This window comes from Telopea speciosissima, chromosome 11, assembly GCF_018873765.1.
Source record: "Telopea speciosissima isolate NSW1024214 ecotype Mountain lineage chromosome 11, Tspe_v1, whole genome shotgun sequence".
NCBI classification, from domain to species: domain Eukaryota; kingdom Viridiplantae; phylum Streptophyta; class Magnoliopsida; order Proteales; family Proteaceae; genus Telopea; species Telopea speciosissima.
Genome location: NC_057926.1, coordinates 44,071,139 through 44,091,211, shown reverse-complemented (window position 1 = coordinate 44,091,211; position 20,073 = coordinate 44,071,139). Strand labels below are relative to the sequence as shown.

The 20,073-nt window shown below is 41.3% G+C and overlaps 2 protein-coding genes across 3 annotated transcripts in view; one reads left to right on the top strand and one right to left on the bottom strand.

Annotated features, from left to right (window-relative positions):
* Positions 1 to 150: 150 nt before the first annotated feature.
* On the top strand, positions 151 to 900 carry LOC122645174 (alpha-1,3-arabinosyltransferase XAT3-like). Its single transcript, XM_043838506.1, has one exon. It carries the CDS (start codon positions 151 to 153, stop codon positions 898 to 900), a length of 750 nt encoding a protein of 249 aa, XP_043694441.1.
* Positions 901 to 2,828: 1,928 nt separating this feature from the next.
* Positions 2,829 to 20,073, bottom strand: part of LOC122646668 (nijmegen breakage syndrome 1 protein) — a 31,833-nt gene continuing 14,588 nt past the window's right edge. For both annotated transcript variants that reach the window (XM_043840255.1, XM_043840256.1), the window contains exons 6-14: positions 13,600 to 13,646; positions 13,406 to 13,514; positions 10,862 to 10,948; positions 9,844 to 10,015; positions 7,868 to 8,274; positions 3,603 to 3,664; positions 3,392 to 3,494; positions 3,242 to 3,300; positions 2,829 to 3,106 (exon numbers count right to left, since the gene is read on the bottom strand). In XM_043840255.1, the coding sequence (XP_043696190.1) occupies positions 3,247 to 3,300; positions 3,392 to 3,494; positions 3,603 to 3,664; positions 7,868 to 8,274; positions 9,844 to 10,015; positions 10,862 to 10,948; positions 13,406 to 13,514; positions 13,600 to 13,646 (1,041 nt within the window). In that variant the 3' untranslated portion in view covers positions 2,829 to 3,106; positions 3,242 to 3,246. The remainder of the gene's footprint in view (positions 3,107 to 3,241; positions 3,301 to 3,391; positions 3,495 to 3,602; positions 3,665 to 7,867; positions 8,275 to 9,843; positions 10,016 to 10,861; positions 10,949 to 13,405; positions 13,515 to 13,599; positions 13,647 to 20,073) is intronic.

Genomic DNA, 20,073 nt, shown 5'->3' with positions numbered 1-20,073 from the left:
GTTCCGGCCGTCGTGTTCTCAGTTGGAGGATATGCTGCAATCAACTACTTTCATGCCTTCACAGATATACTCATTCCTCTCTTCTCAGCTGCAGCTCAATTTCATGGTGAAGTTCAGTTTCTTGTCACAAATTTTGAAGAACATTGGATTATGAAGAACCAAGCAATACTAAAGCAACTTTCGAGGTACGAGATCATCAACATTGATACTGAAGATAAAGTTCATTGCTTCCCACATTTGATAGTTGGTCTTAAACATTACAAGGAGTTGAGAATTGATCCTTTAACAGCTTCAAAAGGGTACTCCATGAAAGAGTTCAGGCAGCTCATAAGAAATGCCTACTCATTGAAGAAATTAACTGCAATCAAGATTGGTTCTGATTCACAAGAGAAGCCAAGGTTTCTGATCTTAACAAGGACTGATACCCGAAAATTTTTGAATGTCGATGAAATAGCCGAATTGGCTAAAAGCATGGGCTTTGAAGTAGTAGTCTCTGAGGCAATGACAGATTTGGATAAATTCTCTCACATTGTGAACTCCTGTGATGTGATGATGGGAATTCATGGAGCAGGGCTCACAAACCTTGTTTTTCTTCCTAACAATGCAATATTGATACAGGTACTTCCTTTGGGTAGATTTGAATGGTTGGCTTCTAATTGTTTTGGTGACCCAGCCTTGGATATGGAGTTAAGGTACATGGAGTATCAGATAAAAGAAGAAGAGAGCTCTTTAATAGAACAATACCCACTTGACCATCTAGTTTTTAAGGATCCTCATTCAATACATAAGGATGATTGGGGATTATTTAAATCTGTATACTTAGATAAGCAAGATGTAAAGTTTAATGTCAGTAGGTTTAAATCTACATTGATAGAAGTCCTTGAGCTTCTCCACCACTAGATTGTGTTTTGTTTGAGATTAGATCTATAAAAAATTTTACACATAAAGATCCACATTGGATACATTTGTTTGATTGGGAAAACTCTTCAAATCTGTGTACTTGGGCCATACTATATTTGATTGTATTTTGTTTGAGACTATGTCTATAAGAATTTGTAGTTAGCCAGAAGGGAAAATTGAAGTTGTGTTTGGTATGCATTCTTGGAAAGCATTCTAGGTCGATTTCGCATTCTTGGATGATAAAAATAGTTGTTTTTTTAATCCGAGAATGCAACATTCACCTAGAATTCATATCAAACACAGCCTGAAATTGCTTTTTTATTCTCAATGATTTCTTCTGTCTTTTGTTTTGAATATAAATCTGTGAGTGTGGTAAGCTCAAAATCATATGAACAATCAGTTGTCTATAAGTAATCAAGGCTACGTATATAAGGCTACGTGTATATATATATATGTATATATATATATCATGTCATTGCATTATTGACCTAGAATGCATTCCAAGAATATGCTTTTAACTGTGAGGTCATCCACGTAACACTCTACTGTTTTATGTTGTTGATCTCACATATCAAACGAAGCCCAGATTTTTTCAATGAGCCATGCCCAAGTGTACTCTCCGTCTCCAAGCTACAAAACAGGCCCTTATGGTGATTAGAACAGCGTTGGCATCTATTACCTCTTTCACCAACAAAATTTGAATTGGTCAAATTCATTAATGTATTATGGTTATTATGGTTATAAGTTGCAATCAAAGAGTCCAATTGGATCTCAATGTAAGTTAGGTTTTAAACCAGGCATATGTGAATTCTAGTGTATTTGAGAGCGGAAAAAAGAACGCTGCCTGGTCGCATGTGGATCCTGTGCCAAAACACAAGAGCACGTGAAATAACCACCCCATCTTTTGTGCAATAAAAAATCTCATTCAAGTTCAATTTTTTTTATGCGGAGAGTATTGCATGAGGGTATCCCTAACAAACTCGAATTTCAAAGTGGCTTGGTATAAATGAGGTCTATGTTTTCTGTGAAAAGGGGTATTGAAAGTTTGAAAGAGTTTGGGCTGCAGGGGTTCTACTGTTGAGAACTGAAAATTTTTCCGGTACCTCGATTTTGATCTTGTTTCTAACCCTTTTTCACTATGGTTCTATGACAAGTTTTGAGCTTCAATTGCATTTTAGTGTCATCACTATTTCTTTTAATTTCATCTGATCCACAGGAACCAAACGGATTTTCAGAAGCCTAATCCTAATCTTGTTATAATATTGCAAAATATCTCTTAATGGATTGCTGATCTTCAATTATCTCCTTTGCCTTCTACTTCACCACCTTGTTCCCCTCAGCTTGATGCTTCTGTTACTAGCCTTGATTTTACAGACTTTGCCTACCATTGATCATCCTATGACCTATCACTTTATTTGCTGGTAGTTTTAACCCTACGTATGTCTAAAGACGCAAGCTGGGCTTATTGTAATTTATTTCAAAATCAATTTATCTTTGTTGGATTGGACTATGGCATGGCAGGAGGTGAGATCGAGACAGAAGCAAGGGATCTTCTCCAAGAGATCAAAGGACATTGTTACTGGACTGTAAATCCTATGAGGTGTGGGAATGTTTTCATATTGTTTGATATTAACTGTTTTATTTCCAAATGTAAGCTTTTTGAACTAAAGAAAAAAGGAGGGTAGCCTGGGTTGCTGTCTTTCTAATAGAGCTGGGCTAGAGAAGTTGAGGCTATCGGCCTCGGTGAATGTTATGGACACTGTATGCTCTTTGGTTTTGTAGGTTAATTTGTTTTCAGAAAAAAAAAAAAAAATAGCACTCTTTTGCCCAGATTGGGAAAGTTAAAGAAAAGAACAAAAGCCCTCTTAGCCAGGAACCAAAAGCTATCAAGTAGTTTAAACAAACACTTAGGGCTTCTGAAACACAACACCAACCATGCTACTATCAATCAAAACCATTGTTGAGTCCCTTCTGTACAAGCAATCACATTAAATACCTTCTTCAAACGACAAACTGTCAGTGACTCATTTCATCCATAGGCAAGAATCCACAAAGTAACTCGAACCACAATCAAGATTGCTTACAGCATCAGACTGTATCTCCCTAATGCTCTGAGCAATTGGCTTGACTATCCTTCTAAAATTATACCCTCCAGGGACAGATAGATCCTTTGAGGCATAAAGAAAACTAATTGTGCAAGTCAAATCTGCAAACTAATTGTGCAAGTCAAATCTGCACTACATGGCAAAGAAGATGTATAAACACAGTTAAAGGCAGAAACAAAGAATTTTACAATTTCCGGTACAAGTTTAAAGCACAATATTTTACATTACAGCATTACCCTTTTCAGCGACGAGTTAAAAATCCATGAAGAGAACCAGTTGTTCCACGTTTCTTAACCTAGTGGGATCATTCAAAAGGGGAAATAGGTTCTTAGGGTTATCTTCACAGTATTATAAATGGAATATTTATAAGTTTTTTCTATGCTCACCTTCTCACTGTTAAACAAGTCTTCTGCAATAGCTTCCATTTGCTTTCTTTTCTTCTCTTCTTTCACATACTCCACTACATCTTCACCCCCATAGTCAGATTCTCTACCAGCAAAAATGAGATTACATGAGCATAAAAAAATGTAAGCTTCATGGTTTCCCACAACCAACAAATATTTCTAGACAGAGATGGAATCAAGAAATATCTCTTACTCGTATGGATCTTTTGAAAAAGGAATTAGATCAGTGAAGCTATTCCCAGACCGAGTTTCTCTCTACAAGACCATGTAACAGTGACAAAACAGTTATTAAATAGCCTTTTGCTTCCTCTGTACTCAGAAAAGATAAAAGGTTCAAGAATGTCAATAGATAAAAATATAGTTTAAAAATTGCAATAAGTAGAATAGATAAGAATAGCCACAAGTAGAGTCCAAACTGAGATAGGTTGAACTAAACTGGTTTATGGGTCTAAGAAGTCAATTATACATGACAAGCCACAACCTGACTTCAACTTCACCAACCAACAAGCCATCAGAGAACCACTATAAGAAATTCAGTATGCAGCATTTTCCATTTGTATCTCATTGTTCTTCTATTTGTTTTATCAGTATGGCAATCATGTTATTGACTTGATGTCACCAGAAAATTTGACTGTGCCTGAAAAAAAAAAAGATTGGATGCACTTTGTAACAGTACCAAGCAAATAACCAGAAGTATATAAGAAGAAGAGAAGAAGAGAAGGAGGAGAGAAAAGAAGTCACGAGAGAGAGAGAGATGGAAGAAAAGAAAAACTAACAAAAGGTTTGATTCAGCCGTGTCGACAGCACAAGTTGTATTAAACCATAAGCTATAGAAGAGAGAAAAGAATGACACTACTACCCTTACACCTGCGGATGACAAATAATAAATAATAACTTAAAAACTCCCCCTCAAGAGGAGCATAGTTATTACCCATGACCAGCTTGGAACACCCTTGTAGAAAAGCAGGCCGAAACAATGCCTTGGTAAACATATCTCCCAGCTGGCTATCAGTACCAAGAAACGATGTAGTAATCATACCTCATTAATACAACATCTCTAACAAAGTGACAATTAACCTCAATGTGATTGTTCCATTCATGGAAGATAGTATTGCTAGCAATATAAATAGCTGTTTGGTTATCACAGAACATGTCAACTGGCTTGGTAATAGGAAACACAAACTCCAGAAGAAGTAATATCAACCAAAATAACTCAGCTGCAATATGAGTCATATCTTCACACTCAGATTCAGCACTTGGTCTAACGCCGGTGGTCTATTTTTTCTCTGCAAAGTAACAATATTTTCCCCAACAAAAGTACAATATCCAATAGTAGATCTCCTATCACCTTGAGCACTAGCCCAGTCCACATCTATATACCCAACAAGATCAATTCAGTGATCTTGTTGGGTATACGAATACCTACTCTTTCAAGCACAGCAACAATACCATGAAGTTTCTTCCTGCTAAGGATCTCCCTGACATTAAACTAAAGAAAGTAGCGGGATCGTTCCTCTTCCAATGTGTTGCTTCAGACGACCTCCTTGGTCTTTTTCCAAACTCAATGGAGTCGAGTTCTTTTCAGAGGAGAGTTGATGCAGTATCACCTGACTGGTTGGACCGGCATAATAGGCTTTGGAGACCCAAAACCAGACAGAACCGGTCCAGTGGTTTTTGGTCCAACGAGGGTTGGAATTAGTTCATTTGGTAGTATATTTATTTTAAGTTCTTTATTTGTTTTAGGCTGAATATGTAGGAGTTAGTTAGAGTTTGAATTGTAAGTTGTTATTTTCAGTTTCAAAGTTAGAATAGGAGTCTAGTTATTTCTCTCTTTAAATAGTTGCATGTAATGCAACAATAGACACAGAATTGAATAGAAGTTTATTGGGTTTACTCTGTGAGTGTGATTGTGTGATCTCTTTTCCCTCCCCCTGCAACTTTTTCCTCCTCCTGTCCAGCCCCCCACCAGGAACATTACATTAACAGCCAGTGAAGGTTCCATATTGTTCCACAGCCATACGAGAAGTGTATCGTTCTCAGGCATCCAGTCCTTGTGTCTAATATTGACAGACGAGGGTGTGGATGAAGTCGGGTAATTCCCTTCAGCATTAATATACAATTTAACAACCTGTGCCCAGAGTAGGTAGTTTGAAGCACCACTTAATTTAATCTAGGTGATTTGGATGTTCACATTGTCCACAGAACTTTTTAAATCCTCCGTTATATAAAACCAGCAACCAAACAGTAACCAAAAAAATCAGGCAAAGCTGAACCAAAGAGCACAGGAAAACCTCTGAATAGCAGTAAATACAACCAGCAACAATAACACGAGCTACAAGAGCCAGATAGCAGCAATAAAATACTCCAAGAACAGAAACAAGTGAAAGATTCACGTAGAATCAGCAACTGATCTTTCCAACCACAATAGATTAACTGCGCATGTTTAGAAGAAAAGGATACCACAGTGCTGTATACTCCTAGAACATCCACAAGGAAGAATCAACAGCAACCAAACAATTAATATAATGGTAACCCAATGGAGGCAGCAGCAATATTCTATGTGAATATTAACCAGCAACAGCAATATCTCAAAACAAGGGTAAAAGAGCATTCATACCCCATACTCCAGGACAAAATATAAGGTTCCGACAAAGGGGGAATATCACCAGCACAAAAGAAAGGCACATATCAAAGCTTCATCGAACAATGGAACAAAACCAGCACCAGACCCATATCGCAGCAGAAGAAGAAAAAAAAAACCAAAAATCTCACTATCGCAGGGAAGAAAATTCCCTTAATCCAAGGGAAAACCATGATCAAATGAACCATCTGATCACCCTGAAACTCTGGTCAAAGATAGGGTATAACCCAAGTATCTTGTCTGAAAAATTACAACATGATCTGATGTTCAGATCACCCAATATCAACAAAAAAAAGGCGTACCCATTGCACGAGGCTCCCATCACTGCAAGGCCTGGGGAGGGTCATAATGTATGCAGCCTTACCCTCGCTTCGTACATTATGACTCTCTCCAGACCCCATAGTGGCGGGATCTGATGTTCAGATCACCCAATATCAACAAGTCACAAAAATAGAAAGTCAAGAATTCATGCAAGAACAAAGGTCTGATGAACATAGAAGAGATTAATCTTCCATCTTCAGATGAGTAGTGATCAGATCTCAGCCACAAACTCCATAGCAATACCGTAAGCAGCAAGTTGCTGCACCCACAGAATATTTACTTGGAAGACCCTCAAAACGGCCACAATAATGAATCAAAAAGATTCATAAGTTACCACTCTGATAGCATGTAACAGTATCAAGCACATAACCGGCAGTATATAAGAAGAGAAGAAGACGTCGCGAGACAGAGATTGGAGAAAAGAAAAACTGACGATAGGTTTGATCCATGCCCGGCCCCTATCGACAGCACGAGTTATACTAAATAATAAGCTATAGAAGAGAAAAATTACATACCTGCCCTTCACTAACAACATAAGATCCATAAATAATAAGAAAAAAAAATGAAGAAAGACACTACTACCCTTACACCTACAGTAGACAAACAATAAATAATAACTTAACACACTCAATGCAGATACTACTTGTATAGAAACACTGTATTCCATTCCTTTAGTATGCTGAGGAAATTCTTCTCCCAAGTCCCAACAAATCACACGTGTCCCTCCTTATGCTAATTTAATTTGCCAATTAAGAAAAATAGGTGCTGTGAAGATTCAATAGTCGTTGATCTAATGGGCATGTACATCGTGACCATCAGTGAAAAAGTATTGGGAATGATTTTTTTAAATGAGTTGCTATGGGACTTTTTTATGCAACGGTAAGGTTGCTCCATTGTGACCAAGTGGTCATGGGTTCGAGTCAGAAACACCCTCTCTGCGAAAGCAGGGGTAAGGCTGCGTACATTATGACCCTCCCCAGGATGGTTCGTGATCACGGTATCGGCTGGATCAGATCGGATCGGGATCGGATCGTCCAAACTCGGGCAAATATGACACTTTTGTCCCTGTTTTCTTTTTTTTTTTAAAAAAACTAATTTTTTTTACATTTTTACCCCTGTCCGTACAGCTGGATCAGATCGGTATCGGGATCAGTCTCAGCCGATACCAATCCAATCCGGCCAAAATCGGCCGATCTGATCCGATACCTCAAACCATGCTCCCAGCCTCGTGCACTGGATACGCCCTTTTATGGGACTTTTTGATATTTTCACATTGGCACTGATATAGAAGGAAAACCAAAATTATTTGAGACTGACTTGCAATCTAACCAATTGAAGTCTTCAAGTCCAAACATAAGAATAAACCTTCAATTTTTTTTTCCCTTTTTTTCAATATATCAGGGATAAGAGAGAAGAGATTAGTAGAACAGTGCATGTACACAAACAAATGGCAGTGCAGGAGACAGAATATTACAATGTTCATAGAGATCAATTACCTTTCTGAAGCGCTTGAAATTGACCACTCTATTATTTGTGATAGAGTAAACTGAAGCTGGCATCTGAGTATCTTTCACAATCAAATCTTGACTGAATACAATATCAGAGAATTGGTTCTTAAATGTCTCTGATTCATCAACCTTGTCCCTTCTTGTGATAACACCTCTATCCTCGTAATTGAAGCTTGGGATAGGCATGTGATCTGATTTAGCACCAGCATGCCCTCCAGGTATCTCTCCTTTGACTTCCGATTTGTTATATTCAGATATTTCCTCTTCGACCTCAGGTTTTATGGCTGCTTCTGCGTGGACTGCTTCAGCTACACAATCAGATGCTGCCGTGTCCACTTCCACCTCAGAATCCGGCACTATGGTCTCATCAGTGGAGCATGAAGAAGAGATGACAACTGCAGAGGGACATCAGAGGGACATCTGTGTAAGGCACCTACTTGGATAGAGAATGTGTTTCCTTTAAACTATTAACTATGAGAGTACACTTCAAGAAGAATAAATTGTAAGATAAAGCCTCTGGTAAACTCATATTAAAAAATTCGGCAAGGATTTCCTTTTTTATAATTTTTGCGGGAGCAACCCCTTATTAGCACAGATGAAACTGGAAAAAAGATGGAGCCACTTGCGATTATCCCATCCCTGGAACATATTGCCCTTCAAGTAGTTATTGTCCATTAACTAGTTTTGATGTATGAAATTGGATTTCACAGCCCATCAAGTGGTAGTGGTATCCCTTTTTTTTCTTCTTTTTTTTTTAATGAATAAAAAATCCTTTACCAAAGGAAGGAGAAAGGGTGGGGGAACAAACAATACAACAAAAAGAAAATAAGACCCTGCCTTTACAGAAGGAGAGAGGCAGGAGCCTGAGAGAGAGAAGGGGCAAGAGCCCAAAAAACTATAAACAGACTAACCCAAGGAGACAGCGCACCAAGAGGGGCCAAAGATAACAATGATCTAAAAGCTAAACAGAAAGAGACTCAAGACAGGAAAATGCAGACCAGCTTAAGAGAATGCGCTCGAACCAAAAATTGTAGAAAGCCACAATAAATGCAGGCTTGCCCATCAAAGCACAACAAAATGACCCGACAAAAGCCATGACCACAGATATCCCATCTCTATCGAAGGCCAGAACCCTCCTTTGCCGAGGCATGCAAAGACAGCATGCTGGAGCATGAAAAGAGAGTGAACTCCGTCCTGATTAGAAGAGGGGAAAAGACCTCGAGAAATCCAGAAGACCCCAGATTCATCCCGCAGGGAGGGATAGGAGCAGCAAGAGCCTCTCAGGAGTGAGCAAAGAAGAGGCCAGGTGGGACAACTTCTTAGGATATGGAGGGGAGCTTATATGACGCCTGCGGTAAAAACGAATAGGGGGACAATGGGCAGAGGATGAAGGAGACCTTGGCAATAGCTGGGTAGAGCTATGGATTGATGGTAGGGGAGTTTGAACTGCGGAGTAACCATGAGGGAACCAGTCGGAGTAGTGGTAGCTGGGTCAGCCCGCTGGGTGGTGTCCTTTTCTTTGTACTTGTGATCACTGAAGTCCTCATGAAATAGCCCCTACAGCACATCCATGGCATGAAGTGAAGTAATTTTACAGACAGTGGACAAATATGACCCTAATCTATGAATCAGCTTTCCACCACCAAAAGAAAAAAATCTATGAGTCAGTCTTCAGGGGACTTTGGCACAACTCATCAAGAACATACTGAGAATTTGAGCATCTTAACAATGTCAAATTTGTACAAGTTTCTAGGAAGTTTTGCTGCCAAAGATGGCCCACCGGATTGACAGACAAGAGGATTTTATAGGAAGCCATGTTCAGGTAACGTGAATCAGATGAAATTTCTTTGAAACCCACCAATCATAGACATTTACCAAAAAACGGGACAAAAAAAATCGACGGGAAGTTATTTTGTTAAAATAAAGCCTAAAACATTTTGTCAGAACATGTGAGAAAAACTTACTAGATGGCGGTACCACAATAGATGGATCTAGATGCCCAGATAAAACAGCAGAAACCAAATTCTTGTCAATTACTCTGGATAGTGAACGGACTTGATGCAAGCGGTCAAACTCATTTACTGATCCTTCAGGGATTACTAGCACCACTTGATTATTTTCTCCATCTTCGGAGGCCTAAAAGTAAGAGTGAATCAAGAAATCTTAGAAGACGAGACGAATATGGAGAAAAAAAATCTAACATTAAATTTAGGAATCAAGTGCCAATCTCTTAAAACAACTTTCATTGCTCATGTCTGGATCAACATATATTAGTAGGGAATAATTTACAGCATAAAAATAGAGAACAGAACTTTTCCAGAGGTAGTGGTAGTTGTACACAAAAAGAAGAAGAAAACTGAAAATCAACTACCTACAAGAAGTGGCCCAAACAGTGTGGGTACATTGAGATTGAGTCTTGGGATTTAGATTAATGTTGAAATAAAAATTAAAAAAATGTGTGCATGTTGGATCTTAAATCTAGTTTAACATTGTATGGTTGATTTGCTCACTATGCCCTCAGTTTTGGGCTTCGACATGATCAATATCTAGAACCATATTCTATCACTTTGGAGGGAACTCCCAACCACCTTGCACAACAACCTCTTAAGGTTTCCACCACCCACCCACCCACCCCCGCGGAAGGCAGTGGGTGAGGAAGGTTTTTCAGCCTCTTTCACAAATGCCTCCCAGAAAAGCCCATTACAAGGAAGCCACACGGAGTGTGACGCTGCTCGTACATACAACACAGGCTCCAATGGCTCCTTTAATGAATCTCAGCAAATGAACTAAGCACCCTTTAATCAAAAGCTACTTTCTGCAGAAAAATAGATATGCAGACCGACTCCAGCCAAAAATAGCTGACTTTTTATTTTGTATAAGCAAATAATGAGACCCTATAACCATACCTCAAGCAAAACATTAATTTATCACCCAAAGTCTTACAAAGAGAGGATAAGCAATATCGGGGTCAGTGTCACGCACTTGGCTACTTGAACAGAACTCATCAACAGTAAGTGCCTTTGCACCACCAACATCCAATAATGACTTCAACCTATCACCATATTTATACTGCAAGCAGAAAATACACAGGATTACATCACTACAATAAAATCTCTCTGGTATTTAACAAAACCAAATAAGAAATCAAAATAAACCTTCAAAAAAAAAAAATAACAATAACATTAATGTAAAAGTTTAATAACAACAACAAATGTAACTGAGCGGCAATATTTCTATATCCTCACATATAATAAGTATTTTTGGGTGAATAAAAATTCATTACCAAAAGGAGAGAAAATACAAGGAAACCCCTAGAAAAAGGGGAAGAAGAAAAAACATTACAGAACTAACAATAAAAAGAAAAACAAAACCCAACCCTTAGGAAGGGGGGACAGAGGGTTGCAGCAAGGTGGGAGGGAGGCCCTATGAAACAACAATAAGCTTGTTCCTTAGGGAGTCAACACACCGCGAGGACACCACTGAGAACTTGCTTCTGACATATAAGGCGCTGGAGTCCCAAATCTGCTGGAAAGATCTGGAATATGGTAAATGGCAGCACCAAAGGCAAGCTTACCCACCATATCACAGATGGACTTGCCGGCAAAGATCATGCCAACCCAAATTCATTCCCTCTCGAATGATGGAATCTTTCTCCTTTGCCAACATTTAACCAGAAGCCCTTTCCAAACCAATGAGGAGAAGGGACAAGTAAAGAATAGGTGGTCCACAGCTCCGGGAGCATCCAACAGAGACAGCAAGATGGGGAAGCTGGAATCTGGCTATGAATGAGAAAGGACTGCGTTGCGAAGAAGTTAGACAGGGCCCGTGCCACAAGTTGGGAGGAAGTATTGTATATGGCTCTGGCACCAACTAAGTGAAAGAGAACACCCATAAGGTTCCAGTGGCCTAACCAAAGTCTAGTGGAGGCACCATCATCAATCAAGGAGATAACAACCACAAAGGCAAGAGGCCGAAGCTTTAGGATCTTTCGCCAGACCCAGGAAGCATCAAATATGGAAGAAGCAATCCAAACAGGGTTGTTCCAAAGCAGCCCAGAGTAGATCCAGTCAACCCAAATACTTTTCTTCTTAGCCACGAACTTCCAAATCAACCCAAGGATGTCAGTAAAATTGACCTCCTTAATTCTTCTCAAACCAAGACCCCCCCCCCCATCTTTAGGAAGGCATACAAAGACCCAGCTGATAGTGTGAAGGAATTTGTTGACGTCAGAGCCTTTCCAAATGAAGGCACACATAAGGGACTCCAGCTCCTTAATGGTGGACTGGAGCAACCCGAAAATACCAGACCAATACATAAGAGAAGTGAAGGACAAATCTGATCAACTCAAGGCGACCGGCATAAGAGAAAAGCTTGCCCTTCCATAGTTGGAGCCTTTTACGCAAGAGATCTAAAATAGGAGTGCAGTGATGAGTGGTCAACCTGGCAGGGATCAAAGGTAAACCCAAGTACTTGACCGAAAGGCTGCCCAAGGAGAAACCAACCTTTTCTTTCAGACGAATCTTATCAGCATCAAAGACTCCCGTCAAAAATAAGAGATTTCCAATGATTGATCCAAAGGCCCGACAACCCTTCAAAAGCGCAAACAAGACATAATAATCAAAAGGGTATTCACTTTGAAGAAGATCGTTAGCAAAAGCCAGGTGGGAGATCTTAAGAGCCTTGCACTTGGGCATAGGAGATATAAGTTGATGGTCTGTACTAGATTGAAGGCTTGTAGAAAGGACTTCTAGGGCAAGAGAGAAGATGAAAGGGGAAAGGGGGCAGCCCTGGCGAATACCTACAGAAGAAGCAAAGAATCCAGCAAGACTGCCATTGATGAGGACTGAGAATTGCGGAGAGGAGATGCATTGAACTATCCAATTGACAAAAACAAGGGGGGAAAGCCATTTTGAGCATGACATCGACAATGAAGTTCCATCTCAAAGAGTCAAAGGGTCAAAGGGTTTGTGGATGTCAATCTTCATAAGGGCAGCAGAAACTGAGATTTTCTGCCAAAGTCTCTAATAAGCTCGTTGCAAAGGAGGATGTTGTCAGAGATACTTCTAAGAGCTATGAAAGCCAATTGATTGTCACTGAAAAAGGGAGTCAACCACTAAACTAAGCCGATTGGCAATGAACTTGTACAAGAGATTGTACATGGAGAGAAGCCTGAAATCTAACAAGGAAGGGGCACCTTCTTTCTTAGGGATGAGGCAAAGGAAGGTGTGTTAATCCCTTTGATCTGGCTGCAGTTGAAGAAGAAACTCTGTAGGGCTTTGATGAGGACCACACTGATGATATCCCAAAAGGAGGAGAAGAATCCCATACTGAAACCATTTGGACGAAAATTAAATGCTAAAAACATAGCAAGGTATATGTACTAATTTAACACATTTTATCAGTTTTCTTATTGAAAATTTCCGAAGGACTTCCCTTGACAAAAAAGAAATTTACAGTTCTCAACATGATAAGAATCAAAACTAAAAACAGACATTTCTTAAGCAACTGAAGGAGTCAGAATATCACCATGTGCAGTGATCCCAAAATAAAAGTATATCCTGCCAAACAATTTTGTCGCACTTTAGGGTCTACGACTTTGACTGCAACCCCTTCCAGTGACAGGGTTGGAGCATAGCTGAAGAAAAGATCTGATTTATTAGCTTCCCAAATTAGATGATAACATAAATTTTATCTGGACTGGGAGAAAACAGAGAACTTACGGAGTGCAGATTGGAATCTCAGTACAAATACTCTTCTCTGAAACAACCTGAATACAATAGATTTTAGCATGTATTAGTAACATCATACTTAAATAACTACTGCAATAAGGGGGGGGGGGGGGAGAACTAAAAAGTAAATATATGATTTTTCCTCTGATTGATTGCCAATCAAATGCAACAACATGCTGAACGAAAACAATGGAGAACATCAAAGAAACTAGAACTGTGTCCTCATTTCAGCACGACTTTTGTTTCCTTTGATCAATAACAAAAACGATTTTTAGTATATGCAAAATGTCATATTTACTTCTGTATGCAAGTCATTTGTTAGGCACTGCCCATGGGAAAAAATTAAAAGAGATAGCTATTAAAACTTACACCGTTCTTTCCCTTTCTTTTTCTTTTAAAAAAAGGGGTGCTGTGTGTGCACTCACGTGTGTATCTATATTTACTTAAAGCCACTAATCACACTATAAAAGTAATATTAAAAAATCCAACTATTGTTTTCTCTCCAAATTCAACCGAAACTCTTTGCCACAATGAAACTACAAGTCTAAAACCAACTAACAGTATAATACTAAAAAGTTTGATTTGAAACCACTTAAAAATCATCATTAGCCTGTGATAAACTACTTGAGCTCTACAACTAAAATCTTGATCCACCCCTACAATACATTTTAAGTTTGCCTAAATCACTCACTACTCCTTTAATGAATAAAAGCCACACTAACGCACTAGCATTAATACCTTTCAGTCCCTATTCCATCACCTACTATAGAACATAAACATGTCCCCCCCCCCCCCCCCCCAAAACCCATCCTGGACACTATGTGGGGGTGGGGTGGTGGAACACCCACTTCATATCATTCTAGATGAGATTACTAATTGCATTTTAGAAGAGATAAGAGAGATATGAAGCAGTGCTCGTGGGTAAAGAAGAACTGCAGGATCAGAAGAATCTTCAGCATAGGAGGATGGTACTATCGTCAGATTGGTTGCAAGGAAGCTCAAATTATTCACCCAAAATAAAGGAAACTCAATTTGAAATTGGGACACATCTGGCATTTCCAGTGTATTTAGAACTTTTGATTTTTGAAGTTTATCAAAATTGGGTCAAAGGTACATTGACTAGGTATATCAAAGATGTTATGGTTGATTCTTCTTGTCTTCAAAAAAAGTTGGTCCATTGCTTTTCTTTTCTGCTCTTATGGTTGCTGCCCTTCAGTTGTACTGGTAGTTGTTGCCACATCAAAACCCTAGTTTTTTTTTTTTGGGATGAATAAAAATTTAAATACGAAGAAAGAGGGGGGGGGGATATACAAGCCCGAAGGCCAACAAACCCATCTAGAAAGAGGCTAGGAAGGGCGCAAAAATAGTGGAAGGGATACCCCAGGAGACAACAATAAGCCTGTTCCTTGGGGAATCTATCACACTAGTAGGGGGGAGGGAATTAACTTTAGATGAAACATCAAAGAAGATGGCCTTCCAAATCGTGTCTAAAGAGCGGGAGTTGGACGTCCATCTTCTAAGGTTACGCTCCATCCAAATGTGGGAAATAGTAGCACAAAAGGCCAGCTTTCCAACCGTGTCACAGATTGACTTACCACCAAAAGTCATATGAATCCAAATCCATTCCCAAGATAGAGGAAGGGGCCTTCTATGAGCAGGCCAGCAATGGCGGAGAACCTGGTTCCAAATGGATGCAGCAAAGGGGCAAGTGAAGAAGAGATGGTCGGTGTCTTCTTGACCATTCCAACAAAGGCGGCATCCAGGGGAGACTTGCATGTGCCAGTGGATAAGAAAGGCCTGAATTGGGAGGCAATTCGCTAGGGCACGCCAAGCAGTGAAGCTCTGTCTAGGGATGTGGCCTTTGTACCAAACCACCTTATGCCAAGGACAGGGGGTCCCCCTATGTCTGACCATGTCCCAAGCGGAGTGGGAGCTGAAGTTGCCTGTGGAGGAGGGAAGCCATAAGATGGTGTCCCCTCTACCTCTGTGACCTGGAGGAATGGGGGGGAGGGAGCTCCAAAGATCAGCAAGGGGGGGGGGGGGGGGGGGGGGGGGGACCAAGAACCATCGGTGATGATGGAAGCCACAGAAAAAAGCCTGTCCAAGCCCGAATCATAGATGGTACGGTGGCTGACTATGGAGGCCAAAACACCAGAAGGGTGCCAGTTGTCAAGCCAAAGATAGGTCTGCAACCCATCATCAATCCTGCAAGAGATTGCCCCCTTTGCGATATGCCTCACTTGGAGAATTCTGCGCCAAATCCAGGATGAGTCAGGGCTAGGGCTGATAGTCCAAATAGAGTCTCTACGAAGAGGCCCCGCATACACCCAAGAAGTCCAGATACTAGATTTGTTGGAGAGGATCTTCCAGAGCAACTTGGTGGAACCAGCTAGATTAACATCTCTGATCCTTCTGAGCCCCAGACCTCCTTCAGATTTGGGGAGACAAATGGAGGACCAGCTCTTGGGGTGAAGGAATCTGGCAGTGTCAACACCTTTCCAGAGGAAAGTACACATAATGGACTCGATAGCCTTGATAGTAGCCTTGGGAAGGCCAAAAGCACCGCTCCAAAAGATATAGCAAGACTGGAGAACCGATCTGATGAGCTCAAGGCGACCTGCATAGGATAAAAGTTTGGCTTTCCAAAGCTGAGTCTCTTGCGAGAAGGTCAAGGATGGGGTTACGATGATGGGAGAGTCCGGCTAGAATGAGGGGAAGGCCAGGTAGCGGACGGGAGGGTGGCAATGGGGAAGCCAGCAATGTTGGAGAGGGCCACTTTGGTCGAGTCGGAACCCCAAGAATGACAATTTGGGATTTGAGAAGGTTTATGCGGCTTGGAGAGACCCTGAAAAGGTGGAGGGATGACATAATATGCTCAATGGATGAGGGGGTGGCCTTGGAGAAGATCATTAGGTCGTCCGCAAAAGCTAAATGGGTCGAGGTTGGTGGGTTTACACTTAGGGATGGGGAGATGAGGTGGAGGTCGGTTTTGGGTGAAGACTGCGAGAGAGGACCTCGAGGGAAAGGCAGTAGAGGAAGGGGGAGAGGGGGCATCTCTGGTGAATGCCAGCAGAGGAGGGGAAGAAACCTGCAGGGCTGCCGTTGAGGAGAACGGAGAAGCGAGGGGTGGAAATGCAGAAGTGGATCCAACTGACAAAGGAGGGGGGGAAGGCCATCTTAAGAAGGACTTGGGTGATGAAGTCCCATCGAATGGAGTCAAAAGCCTTGTGGATGTCAATCTTTAGGAGGGCTGAAGGGGAAATGGTTTTCCGGTGGAAGCCTCGAACAATTTCCTGGCAAAGAATGATATTGTCCGAGATACTTCTCCCAGAGATGAAGGCGGACTGATTAGGACTAACAAGGGAGTCAATGACAAGTTGAAGGCAGTTAGCAAGTATTTTGGCGATGAACTTATAAAGAAGGTTGCAGAGGGAGATGGGTCTGAAGTCAGCCATGGAGGAGGCACCAGAGGATTTTGGGATGAGGCAGAGAAAGGCATGGTTGATGTTGAGGATCTGGTGGGGATTGAAAAAGAAGCTCTTGATGGTGCCAATAAGGTCAGTTCCAATGATGTCCCAACAAGAGGAGAAGAAACCCATACTGAACCCATCAAGGCCAGGAGCTTTACTGGCCTTATGGGAGTGGACAGCAGAGACAATTTCGGAGTCAGAGGGGATGGAGCAGAGGGAATTGAAGAGGTTGGGAGGAACAAATTTGTTGATGAGGCCCTCAGGGATGATGGGTTGGGAGGAGGGGGGAGGGCAAAAGATACCAGTGAAGTAGGAGACAGCTTCAAATTTGATGGCTTCAACAGAGGTGAGGACTGAACCATCAGAGGAGGTGAGAGAGAGAATGGAGTTGGAGTTGGTTCTGGCTTTGAGGGAACGGTGAAAGAAGGCAGAGTTACAGTCGCCAAGCTCAAGCCATTTGATACGGGATTTTGGCTTAAGGAAGTTTTCCTCCAGAGAGAGGGAGGAGGCGAGCTCAGAAGCAGCAAGGGACTCCCCCTCTGCGAGGGAGGGATTAAGGGGGTCAGCCTGGAGACGCAACTGGATGGAGGAAAGTAGGGGTGTCAATGGGTCGGGTTGGGTCGGGCCTGCCTAAACCCTGACCCTGACCCTGACCCTAGAGGCCTTAACCTAAACCCTGACCCAACCCTGGCAGGGCCAAGAAACCCTCAACCCTGACCCGACCCTGCCAGGGTTTTTCCTAACCCGGGTTGGCCCTGATTGACCCTGTCCCTGAACTGACCTTGACTTTAATTTATTTTTTTTTGGAAATGGTTTTTCTTATGCCTGTAATTTTTACTATGCCAAAGTTGATCAGATTGTAAACATCACTTCAATCTATACGTGGTTTAGAGTTTAGAATAAACACAGAATGAACTACAAGAAGTCATGCACAAAAGAATAAAAATAAATGACATTTGCTGATGAAATTAAGCAGAAGAAAAATATACAAAATCCAGTAACCCAAAGGCTGGAAGGACTGAAGGAGCCAGCAGGACCCAAATCAAAATTGAATCAGAAGAAACCCCTAAATCTATAAGAAGGAAAATGAAAACAAATCTTAATCTTAATGAAATTGGAAATATATTGTAACAAAATCAGAAATTTAGAAGAATATCATGAACAAAAAGAAAGAAATTAATATTCCAGGACAATTAATCAACAAAATATTATTATTGGTTAAGAAAAAACTAAAACAAATCGAAGCAATAGGTTAACCAGTAAAATTAAAACTACTTCGGCTGTGCCACTAGGGACATTGTTTTTAAGTATTACTTCCCAATAAAATTAAGATTCCTACTGTGACTGCAAGTACAATCTAGTAACTAATTAACTCCAATGACCATGAATGCTAATTCCACAGATTAATTAAAAAGGCAATCCTCATGACAGGCCTAATGAAGATCCAGTAGTAACAGAAGAACCAAAGACAGAGAGAGAGAGAGAGAGAGATCAGGCGAAAATTTGGGGAACCAGAAAGTGAAATCTAGGGGGTTTGTTTGTTTAAAATGGTGATATGTAATGGGAGCTCCTCTGGTACTTAGATTTCAACCAGAGAATTCAGGGAAGACGCTTCCCCTTTTGACTTTAAAAAAAAAAAAAAACCACTGTCGATTCCCAGCGAAAACGCCCACCACCCCTTTTTTTTCCTCTGAAACTTCGATTAACCCTTCTAGGGTTCGACCCAGTGAAAAGAAAAAAAAAAAAGAGAAAGAGCAAAGAGAAGAAAGCGAGAGACAAAACCAAGAGAGAGATACGGAAGAAGAAGAACAATCGGACATACCTGGTCCAAACTCGCCTTGCAGTTCTCCTCTTCAGCCTTCTCATCCAAAGTCCAAACGAGAACGATAGATGAGGCTAATCCAGACATCGCAGAGGGAAAGAGATGGGGTTTGGAAGGGAAAGAGATGGGGTTTGGAGAACATTTCAAGCAAACGGCGAATGAAGGGAAATGTGAATCGCTTTTAGGTTAAGAGGGTTTTGAGTGTTTTTTTATTATTTTTTATTAGGATAAAGAATAATATAATATATATAAATATCTATACATCTATATATTGTATATATAAAAATATATATATATATACTTATAAACAATATAGGGTCGAGCTGGGCCGGGCCGGGCCTGGCGGAGCTCAACCCGAGGCCTAAACCTGAACCCGACCCGACCCGACCCTGCCAGGGTCAAGCTATTTCTAAACCCTAACCCGCCCTTCGGGCTGAAAAATCAGGGTCAGGTCCAGGCCGGGCTCAAGGCGGTTCGGGCGGGTTCGGGCCGAGCGGGCTTTCTTGACACCCCTAGAGGAAAGGGTGTCACGACAGGAGGAGACACGGGAAGAGATGTTTCCGAAGGTGGAAGAGTTTCAAGATTTGAGAGCAGATTTGACATTTTTGAGCTTTTTAGAGAAGGCAAGGAGAGGGGAGGAGAAAGACTGGACTGGGATATCCCAAGCAGCTTGAACCAGAGGGAGGAAATCATCATAGGAAGACCACATGTCAAAGAACTTAAAGGGCTTGGGACCAAAGGAGAGATAAGGGAGGACAAAGAGGGAAGTGGGGGAGTGGTCAGAGAGGCCTGGGAGGTCAAAAACAGCGTAGGAAGAAGGGAGGGAAGAGAGCCAGGAGTCATGGACGAGAACACGGTCAAGCTTGCAAGCAACTCTGTCAGCCCCAGAGCGCTTATTGTGCCAAGAAAACTCAGCACCCAACCATCGGAGGTCGTTAAGACCAACGTCCTCAAGACAAGAATTGAAGGCATCGACCGCAAGGTGATCAATAGGGGAGCCACCAAGCTTTTCATGGCTAAAACGGACAACATTGAAGTCGCCTCCCATGCCCTAAGGGGCGGAACCAACGGACTGAGAGATGGTGTGGATGTCGTCCCAGAGAGGGAGCCGGTCCGAAGGCCGGTTGAAAGAATACACCATGGTGAAAAAGAGAAGGTGATTGTGAAGGTGAT